General features: G+C 31.6%; 1 protein-coding gene across 2 annotated transcripts; it reads right to left on the reverse strand.

The window, feature by feature from the left end:
- Window positions 1–82: 82 nt before the first annotated feature.
- Window positions 83–7,374, reverse strand: LOC106456880 (ras-related protein Rap-2a-like). Of its 2 annotated transcripts, none has more exons than XM_022382662.1 (4): window positions 7,212–7,374; window positions 3,124–3,672; window positions 1,433–1,498; window positions 83–208 (listed from the first exon to the last, which is right to left on the reverse strand). In XM_022382662.1, the coding sequence occupies exons 1-2, from the start codon at window positions 7,217–7,219 to the stop codon at window positions 3,129–3,131; spliced, it is 552 nt and encodes a 183-aa protein (XP_022238370.1). In that variant the 5' UTR covers window positions 7,220–7,374; the 3' UTR covers window positions 83–208; window positions 1,433–1,498; window positions 3,124–3,128. The 2 variants fall into 2 exon arrangements, with proteins under 2 accessions (XP_022238370.1, XP_013771704.1); XM_013916250.2 differs by having other exon boundaries at window positions 194–208; window positions 1,442–1,498.
- Window positions 7,375–11,441: the final 4,067 nt, after the last annotated feature.

The following is an 11,441-nucleotide window of genomic DNA, read 5'->3' on the forward strand; positions in this document are numbered from 1 at the left end:
TAGATAAGCTGAAAAACGAGTGTTTCCGAAGAAGCTGACTTAGGGAAATAAAGATAAAAAAAGTTCTTGCAAAATTTTTCTGAGGATTAGAGATATAATTGCACAGCAGCTGTCTTTGTCAGAATATGATGTTTTGCCGTCAAAGGGAGTCACATCTTACAGTTTTCTTCCACATAATTTTTGTTTCTTTTTCTTTCCATTCATATAACTATTTAGGAAAAAAAAAACAAATTCTGTCAAACAGTTGATGTGAGAATAAAAATTGTTAGAATAGTGTGTCTAAAATGAAATTATACATATGGCAACGAAATCGATATTCAACCAGTTCCAAAGAAAAGTGTCTTAAAATTTTGCTTAAGGTTGGGTTGGACTGAAAACAACAGAGCTTAGTACACTTCAACAATTCAAAATAGCTTAAGCTTAGTAAAATAACTAAGAGAAGTACAAAAAAAAATTTAACAGCTTAAGTTGACATTAATTGGATCTATTGTTACATGTATGTATAAAAAGAACAATATAATTTAAACAACAATAGACAAAACTACAAAAATATCAGGTTTAAGCCATCTAGAAGCACCACTGCTTGAAAGATTTCAAACAGCCTTATTTTGTATAAATCTAGTCAACAAAAACTAATATACAGATGAAAAATAATACATGTACTAAAACAGAAGATTTGATTTAAACCACTATGCTACAGTAGCTTGATGTGTTGATTATATTCAGACATATAAAAAAGTATGTGAAAAGTTCAAAGAAGGATTGATGTTAAAAGTGTGGTTTTATGACTAAAAGTGGTTAAAAACTACATACCAAACACAGACCTGGTGGTGCAAAAAACTCGGCCATGATATGGCTGCGCCTTTTTTATATATATATTTTTATTACTGATTTGACAACTGACTAATTTTACACTTTCTATGGTAGTTAACATGCATCGTAAGAACGGTGGATGAGGGAAATGGATCACACAGACGACAAACAGGGCAAATATGGCATGTTCCTTTCTTTCGTTTTTTGTGTTCATCACATACTTTGCTAGTTACTGTTGTTTCCATGCTTCCTGGTATCCGATTGAAAATCTGAAAGTTGTGTTGAAATCAGCTCAACTAATGTAGCTAATCTGTTTAGTAATAATTACTATTGCACTTTTTTGTTTTTATGTTTCAGTCAAATTTTTAGTAAAATATCCTACTTTTTTGCAGCCATGGGCCTTAAAAAATAAATACAGTACATGTGAAATTGAACAAAAGAAATTACCACCCAAAGAAAGGTCTATTCAAAGTGAAACTTTAAGGTTTAGAATGGCTTGAGCCTGTAAATATCAATATAAAGATACTTGAACTATGTTTGCTCCTGTAACAGCACATTAAGTCTTTGATAAAAACATATTCTGATCACATGGGATATGCTACAAGTCATAAACACTTACACAGCCTACCTTCTATATCTTGAGACTGTTGGGCTTACATATACCAAACTTCTTGTTCTTATATACCTGTGGAAACCAAAAAAAATGTTATCTGTAGAAATATATATATATATATATATATTGTATTTTTGCCTATGTCATATGGTGCATGGATACCTTAAGAGCTGAGATTTTACATCTTAACTTTCTTCAGTACTCCAAATATCAAAGTAAATGCTATTCTTGAAAATAATAAAAACTTCCTTTTGAATATAAAAGTATAAACAGGTGTTATTTCCTTCACTGGTAGGTATGACATTTCAAGAAGGTGGAATACTGTGTACAGCTTTGGCATTTGTATCTAAAAATTGATACCAACTTCCTGGAAAGGTTTCAGAGGAAGGCTACTAAGATGATGATGGGGATGAAAAGGTTATCTAACATGGATAGGTTAAAAGTTATCAACTTATTTTCTCTCAAGAAAAGAAGGGTGAGGGATGATCTTGTTGAAACTAACACGACGAGAGGCCAGAATTTTAAGATTTGACAAGACAAGATGAGGCTCTAGTTAAGACAGTTTTATTTTTCTAATAGGGCAATTGACTTATGGAATGAGTTGCCATCAGTAGTATAGGAGCTTAAAAGGGAAATTGGTGATTTTCTGGAAAATAAAAAGTGGGTTTAATTTTTTTTTCCCCTAAGAATGGGTGTCAAAAGACAACCTTGAAGGTTCAACTGGTCCATTGTCTATTGGTTAGGTAAATTGCTTATATCTATGAGTATCAGGTGATCCCAATGGACCAATCTAATTCAAGTTTATGTCAAGAAAAAAAAAAACCTAATTGTACAAAAAACCAAATGAACTTTTAGAAGAGCACTGATACCTTGTCTGTTCTTTCAATAACAAATAAGACAAGCATAATTTTTGAAATAAATGATTTGTTATCTTATAATGTCACTATAGTTACCTAAGTCAGAAAATTAAAGATTGTTTCTGACTTAAAAAAAAAGACTATTTATTGAATAATACATACAAAGTTGTAAAGTGATTTTCTGCTGTAGGTCCATCACAAACATTTGCTGAAAACTGTATGTGTTTATATATATACTCCAACACTCAGAATTCTCACAATTACTAGACCCTTTGAAATCAGAACAGTGGCATCATTTGATCAAACATACAAAAATTTAAACACAATATTTATATTTCAAGCAGTATTCTTTAACTTATTAAAAATTCACAAACTACCAGTACATATAAAGAGCTTAATACCCTACTATGACAATACAATAAATTAGTTAAGTTAGTTTTACTACCTCTATTGCTACTCATTGTCAGGTACAACAAAAATTGTGCAAGGACGTAGCTGACAAGCAGAGTATACACTACTGTAAGTAATGCTGTTAGATTTCTTACACTTCAATGTTGAATTATTTAGTTAACTGGAAAAATAAAATACAATAACAAATGTTTTCTTTCATGTTACTAAGCTCACATGACTCAAAAACTAAAAGCAGGACCATGGGCATCTACATGAAAGAGACAAAGTTTTCCAGGGAGAAGTAGTGTGAAATTGTTAATTGAATAAAAAATTTATGAATGAATAAAAAAAGAATTATGTTTCTCATTTTTTCCAGACATTTTTTTCAGTATATTTGAATGTCTATATCACTATCCTTTGCTAGAGTAAGAAAGAATGTTCTTTACTCACCTACATCAAAGGACAACACAGCAGTGATTTGATCTTTCTAGTTCTGGGGTAAAATTCATTTCACGTACTATTTCAGCAAAAATTTCATTTACATTGCACTTGTTTTTGGCAGAAGCTTCCATAAATGGACACCCCCAGAGTTGAGCTAGAGACATTCCTTCCATGTTACTTACTTCTCGTTGCTGTTCTATATCTACCTTATTTCCAACAAGAATTACTGGAACTCGATCCATGTTCTTCACTCTAATGATTTGTTCTTTCATGTTTTTAATATCTTGAAATGTTTGATGATTGGTAATGCTGTACACTACAACAAAACCCTGTCCATTTTTAATGTACAAGTCTCGCATGGAAGCAAACTGCTCAGTTCCAGCAGTGTCTAAAATTTCCAAAACACAAGGTGCAGAATCAACCTCAATTTCTTTCCGGTAGAAATCCTCTATTGTAGGATCATACTTTTCCATGAAGGTTCCTGAAACAAACTGAACTGTAAGGGCGCTTTTTCCAACTCCTCCACTTCCCAAAACAACAACTTTAAATTCCCTCATCCTATTCAAAAAATAAAATACATAAAAAATCTGCACACATAATATATCTTTCAAATATTGATACTCTACATGTATATCAAAACAGGTTACATTCTAACAAATAATGTACACAAAATATTTCTGAAGAGCTTTTCTTGTATAATTTTGTTTAAAAAATCCCCAAAACACAGGCTGTAATTAGTAAGTCATACTGAAAATAACAGGCTAGAAATGATAAAAAAAATCATAATTGAGATCAGGAATTTCAGTAGTAATCTTAACAAAAGTACATTTAATGTGAAGAAAATTAAGTGTAATATACAATTCACTAGCCAAATTTTATTTCTGAAATGTCAAAGTTTATAGATGGATAAAAAAAATTCTAAATGAACTGATAAGTCTAGAACAGAATGCTGTAAGTGCTTTAAGTAACTCTGAGAAATTCCTTGCATTAATAAAACACATCTGTCAGCACTTCTTAGGATAACAGAATATTGACTGCACTTTCTTCAACTTAGTTGTATCATACGTAAATAAACACAACCAGAATAGATAGTACTTTGTGTAACACTATACCTGTGCTGCAGAAACATTATAAATATCCACTTAAAACTGTTGAGATTTTAATTAAACAACCATGGGAGATTTTGTATAATGATTAGTAATTCATCATTCTTAATGGACATACACCCTAAATTGAATTATTACTTATCAGGTATAACCAATGTGAATTTTACTATAAATATTTTATAATTTACTATAATACAAAAAAGATGACTGCTACAGAAAAAACACTAAATTTAACTGAGCCTTTATTTATAGCTAAAATTATTTAAAACACACATGCTAGTATCCTGTTACTGCACATTTTTCCAACAAGTTAATATACTTTTTGTTGTCAGACAACTAAAGCTACACACAGAATACATAACACGAGATTTCACCAGTTCTGTACAATGCTATAATAACTTTCTTAAATCAGTATTACACCATAGTTACACACGTAACAGAATGCTTTAGGACTTTATCAGTAATCACAGATCAAATCATCTTAATGTTCTTCTCACTAACAGAAAAACAAAACATTATTACTAAATAACCATAACCAAAATCCATGTAGTTCTCAGTATTAACTCATATTTGAAACTCTGGTCAATTCTGAATGAAAGAAGTATTCTCAACAGAATTCTCTATTTAGCTTTTTACTGGTATCAGGGTATTTAAAAATATCCCTGCCATGAAGCTATCCAAATTAACATAAGAAACAAGCAGCCAAGGTTACAAAACATTCTTGAGAGATCCCACTAGTCACATTCTCCCAGCTAAAAAATGTCCAATATCATGACTCTTTACTAAGCAACTTTTCTACCCATTTAATAAAAGGCTTTCTGAAAGTCACAGTATACAACTCAACCAGGATGCCTTCACTTATAAAAAGAAGCAAAGGTCCCATAAAAAGAAAAACAACTCAAACTGGTAATACAATAAACTTTGTTTCCAAAGCCATGCTGAAAATTATAAATTAAATCTCAAGCTTTTAAAGCAGCAGTTCCCAACCTTGTCTGTGAACTGGTGCTGTTTCCCAGGGAAATAAAAAGTTTTCAAATATAGCTACTGAAATACATTGTTTTATAATGTAATATAAAAGTACATTAAAACATTAATATTGTATGAAGCAATCTGTGAAATTCTAGGATTGGAGTTGGGTAGTCCTCAGTTAGAAAAACGTTAGGAACCAATGGTCTGAAGGACTTTTGGAAACAAATTCTAACACATTGCAAACTAATGTGCCTATAAATTTTCCTTTCTTCAAATTCATGTAGCAATCATACTGCCCACTTTTGAAGTTCAGTCATCAGGATTTTTCTTGGCATAAAGCAGTTTTAGAAAAATATGACCTAAAGCCTCCTTAACTCTTTATTTCTTCAAGGTTTTAGAATAAATTCTGTCAGTGCTGGGATGTTTTAACATCCAGAATTTTCTGAAATGACTACCTCGTCCACATAAATACGAAGAAAAATTCTTTCCATACTTAAGGAAAGTGATTAGCTTGAATATCTCTTCTTCACCATCATTAGTTAAAATTAGAGATGGGAAAAATATCTTATCTGATCAGCCATTGCACTATCTGATGAAACCTAATCCAGTCAGGTATTAATTTTGTGATGAATCAGACAGTATTACCATAAATTGATAATCTCACAATATTAAACAGGCATAATACTAATTGCATGTGCGTCACACATAACATATAGTGTGTCATCTAACCCATTCTTGCTTTCTACTAGCTTCTAAACATAGTAGCATTTTCCTGGTATTAACTATATAAACAACATTTGGGCACATACTGTTATCAAAAGGCTATATACATGATGGATGTACGATGTATTTGAGTATGTGTGTGTGTGTGTATATCTATATATGGCTACACAATTATTGCTGAAGTGTTCAAAAATATTTCACACCACATGGCAGGGCTTGGTCGTATAGAAGACGAAGGGGTAAGTTTTATGACAGCAGGATCAGGTTTACAATTTTTACATGCTAAAGTTCAAATACCTCACAACCTAACTGTTAGGAAAGCTAAAGTTTTTTTTTAATGAAATAACTAAGCACTAAACAAGTCTATGACTCGTATCATTATCACTGACTTAATTCCAAACATTGAAACTGAAATGGATTATTACAACTGCAAATAAAAACATTTTAAAACTTTTATGACAGTAGATTAATGAAATAACTTGTAGGCTCTGTGTGTGTCCCTGGAGTCCCATTAGTTTTACATGATTCACCCAAATTCTGGCTTATTTTTAAAAATATATATTTATTCACCCAAATCCTTACAAGTTTGCCCCAAGTTCAGCTAAATACTGGCTTATTTATTTATTTATTCCTGAAAGTATGTGATCCATTACTTATTTTTATATTATGTTTTAGTTTGAGGATTGGTAGTGGTACTGTTGTGTAAAGTAAAAGAAACAAATAAATTTATGAAACTGTATTTTGGATGTAATATATTTAATCTTTCATGGCTAAGGAATACAACATGAGACAAAAATAGTTTGAAATTAAATTAGCTATATTAGTATATGAGCTACAACTCACAAGTCACTTTTGAACAAAATATATAACATAAGCATAGACTACAGAAATTTGAAATATAATAAAATTAATAATACTATACATTTTTTATATCCATCATTATATAACATTTTATTACACATGTACTTTGCAAGAATAAATCAGAATCTGGGTGAATCGTGTAATCCCTGGAGTCTACTAATTGTAATACTATCTAACTAGAAGTTAGAACTTCACGTATTTGCTTATTATTGTTATTTTTTAACTGTATAGTTCTATTTCTAATAATACTCATACTGTCGTCATAGTCTTATACACCAGGCTTGTCTTAGACTGAACCTAATGAATTCGAAGTCTCAAAGTCAGAGTAAAAACCATAATTCAGTTTTGAAAATTGAAAATTTTGTTAAAAAGATACTTCTAATCCTACTCATTTTCTTGAGTAAACTAGCAAGAGTATTCGGAAGAACAAAACCTTACCTAGACATGTTCAAAATATCTCATATCAAGTCGTCCTCTTTCAATTAAAACAATGTTACTAAACAAGTACAATAAACGATTCCCCTTCCCATTCTTACTAATGTTAAGAACAATTACAATTTTCATTCATTTCCTGCCTGATTAGTCACAAAGATTAACGCGCCATCTACTATTGTTAATATTTTGATGAAGTGCTTGATTTCGAACGAATTATTTCCACAACAAAAGAGGTCTGGTAAAAGTACAATGCTTCACATTTTTTGCGTGTGCGTGTCTTTTATTATTATTTATTTTCTATAATTGAAATAATTTGTTTATAAGAAAGGACGAACTACTTGAATTACAATTTTTTATATAAACATTATGCATATTTTGAAAGTAACCTTTTAAAAAAAGTAATAATGATGATGATGTTATAAGTGATGTCTTTCATTAAAATTGTTAGGATAACAGACCGACATAAAGAAGTTGTCACATGTTTAAACGTTATATATTCTTACTTAGAAATATTCACATAAGTTCCCGATATATTCAGTGTTGCCTTGTTTTCACAGTACAAACATAAATATCTCCTCCGAGTGTTCTTAGAACATAAATAAATATCTCTTCCACATGGCTACTTAGTTGCCCAGACAAGTGTATTTTAATTTTATACTAGAGTACAGCCCGTCATAAATGACGGGGTAAGTATACCTCAACCATAGTATACCTCAACCTAACATTTCATAGCTAACTGAAATAAATAAATTTTGCGAAATCAAGCTTGAGCAACAAAGGGGCAGAAAAGTACAGTCGAGGCAGTCAAACGTCGGTAAATTCCTTTGTGAGCCAATCAAAATCAAGATCATTCGTGAAATTAATTCGTGGCGTATTCATAGAGTAATTATTGGTAAAAATCAGTTACATTAACAACTTCTAATATACAGAAAAGCCAGTGTGTTTTGGTAACACTATGTTCCAACAGTGTCTTTTATGTCATGTTGTTTAGCAACAAAAGTATAACCTAATATTGTTGTTAGTATATGTACTGAAAGTATAAAATGAAATGTACAGACAACAAAACTGGAAAATTTTTTGTTGGTTTCTTAATTTAGAGTCTCAGTTGGTTAAAGAGGTTTGTTATTTATTTAAAATGTTGGTGATATAACAGAAAATAACTTAATTCAAATACAATTTATGTTTACAATTAAATCGATATTTTTACTTTCATGATAAATTTTGTGCACTTGGCTCTAAGCTAGGTGATCCCACATTACGTCTTAACTTTATACCAACACTTACTACACTTATAAGGTATCACGGCCCCCTTGCACCCCGTTACTAAAATTGTAATAAGCAGGCAGTAATCGAACTATTATATCTGGATAAATACATTTTGGCTTTTATGACTCCTCCTATTTCGAGAAATCAAACGTGACGTGACACACACTGACTTTTATATAGGTGAGATGAAAAAGAATGGAAGATGTTTGTATCACTTTTACTTTTCCTAGAAATTTTTTTACACACTACGTCTATACACCAATAATAAAATTTTGTATTGTCACTTACCTTAATGCGTTTACCCCTAACATTTGACTGTGTCAGTGGGCCTACGACATCAACCACTACTCCTCAAACATTATATTATTGCAATTCGTTAAGTGCTTCTTTGGATATCACTTTATCTCTTCACCATTTAAGTTGTAAATTTGTTATCACTTTTCCACAGATCAATTCATTACATACAGTAGATTCTTTCATGTTTCTCTATCTTTTCTTAATACTGTTGCGTCAGCGAGATCACGTGACTAGTATCATGCCACCCGTTTTCTAGAACTATCCTGTTCCTTCGGGAGTGCTCTAGCATTTGCTAGATTGGGGGTGGTCTGGTTTATATAAGATGGTCACGGAGTGACGTGACAGTGTGTGTAGGTAGTGAGTAATTGAACTGCAGTCAGAAAGTATTGTTGAAGTTCGTTGTTATATCGTCTGTTATAGAGCAACTGTTGAAAATAAGTGTATCGGTAAAGTTATATTCGGAAAGAATAAACCAGTTTTATTAAGAAAGGACTTGTGTCGCTAAAGTTTCGTGGGAACGAAGTTACGGAAAATCAACTAACGAACGGAGACGTAACAATACGAAAATGTGACAGTATTTAAAGATCTTAGAAATAATAAAATGCTTCGGATTCGAGTAATTTGTGTAGTATATACTGTAGCTTTCTTTTTATGATCTCTCATCTTCTCATTTTCGGAACAGGGTGGAGTTATATTAGGTAAATGTATCCCACTGAAAGCACTAGATCTTACTCTGTGAACTGCAAGTAGTTGCTGCCTGTCAAGATGGTCATTCTGCTGTGGCATGTAGATATCATAACTAAGCCACTCGATCTATAACTTAGAATATGACTGTTTCTTTATTCGTACATTTTTTTTCAAAATATCTGAACAGAATGTTACATTTAGTCATAAGTTCCAAACAAACAAGATGCACTCAACTTTTAACACGCGCGTATTTCTTTATATTTGGCCAGCGTGCTTGATAAGTCATTGGAGTGACTACCTGTTATGTTGATCTTATCTGAAAAAAAAGTTGCTTCAAACCATAATATTCTATTTTGTAAATGGGACTATTCGGTTGACGTGGGCGATTAGGAAAATTGGAAAATTCTGGTTCCGTGTGTCTTCATAAAAATGTTTTATCTCTTTATTATTTATTTATTTACAGTTTTCTTAGCAAATCCAAAACACCTTGTTATTGTGATCTTAATTAACTTGCGTGTTAGTTTTAAGTGAGTCTTAGAATCAGTTTAATAAGGATAGTCCAAATATTTGTAGGGTTAACCTAAGCATCTTGAAGTTGTACTTCTCCTAGTTGAAGTTGTTTTATTTGTAGTCACAATATAGACATAGGCCCACCTTCGAATACGGATAGGATAAAGAGAGAGAGAGAGAGTAAAAGGGACTCAGAAACATTTCAGTGTGTTTTAAAATATTAACTGGGTCATTTTACGTTATTTCACCCATTAAATTATCTGGGAATCCAACTACTTGTCTGACAACGAAGACATCTTTAGTAGTTCATTTTAGACGCAATACTTGTTTAATTAAGAAACATATATTAATATTCTCTGATTTGTATATTTCTAATTCTCAAAGCTAAAGAAATGAATTTTACTTTTAATAAGAGAGAGAGATGTAAATTATCTTAAGTATCTACAGTTATACTATCAAAAAGATTATAGACTGGTTTTATCTTTAACTATTAATTTGTTCGCAATGATTCCTTATGAAGACACCCTTCTTGTTGCGTTACTGTTAGTTTAGCTTGTTTGTTGTTGAGCGCAAAGCTACAGATTGAGCTCTCAGAAAAACTTACTGTATTTTGTTGTAACGGTTCTGTTGTTGGACGGGTTCTAAAACTTAGATTATTTGGTACAAATAATGCAAAGTTAAGTCTATTTAATGATAACCAAAACATTTCATTCCTTCTATTACAACGTTATGTCTGCGGACTTATACTGCTAGAAATCGAGTTTCGATTCCCGTGGTGGGCAGAGCACAGATAGCCCATTGTGTAGCTTTGTGATTAATTCCAACCAAACAAACAAAATACTACAACGTATTTGGTTACCTTAACTAGCGCTCTTTAACAGGCCTAAGTTTACAGTAGACTTAATGCAACAATCCCACTTGCTTACTTGTGAATTTTTCTTTTCTGCGCCAAAATGTCTAATTTAAATGAAGAAGAAAGAATTTGTGAATGACTTAGAGGCCTAATCTATTCTTTGATTCACAAGATCCTCTGCAGTAGACTAGTTTCGCCGAATGCACGGCTCATCGGTACAGCTTGGGAGAGCAAAGCAAACAAATAGATTAGTCCTAATATTGTAACGTAAACAATTTGTTGGTTAACTTCTCTCATACGTAATGCACTTTCTTGTATGTCAATTTTTGGTAAAAACATAAACTCAGTATCAAAATGAACTAACTTCCTCAATGTAACAGACAAACTGATTAATAGATTCGCTAACACAATAATCAGTATCAACGTAACAGACACAAATCCATCAATAACTCGATTACTACTTCAGACTCATCGGGGTTTATATACTGGTCAAATCTTTTTTAATTTTCAAGACAGTTATAGCTATTAATAAAAGTACAACTATATAATAGTGTTACGTCTCTGTTCGTTAGTTAATTTTCCGTAAAAAATTCTTTCCGAAGAAACTTTACCGATACAAG

Source organism: Limulus polyphemus, unplaced genomic scaffold (genome assembly GCF_000517525.1).
Source record: "Limulus polyphemus unplaced genomic scaffold, Limulus_polyphemus-2.1.2 Scaffold267, whole genome shotgun sequence".
Classification (NCBI taxonomy): Eukaryota; Metazoa; Arthropoda; class Merostomata; order Xiphosura; family Limulidae; genus Limulus; species Limulus polyphemus.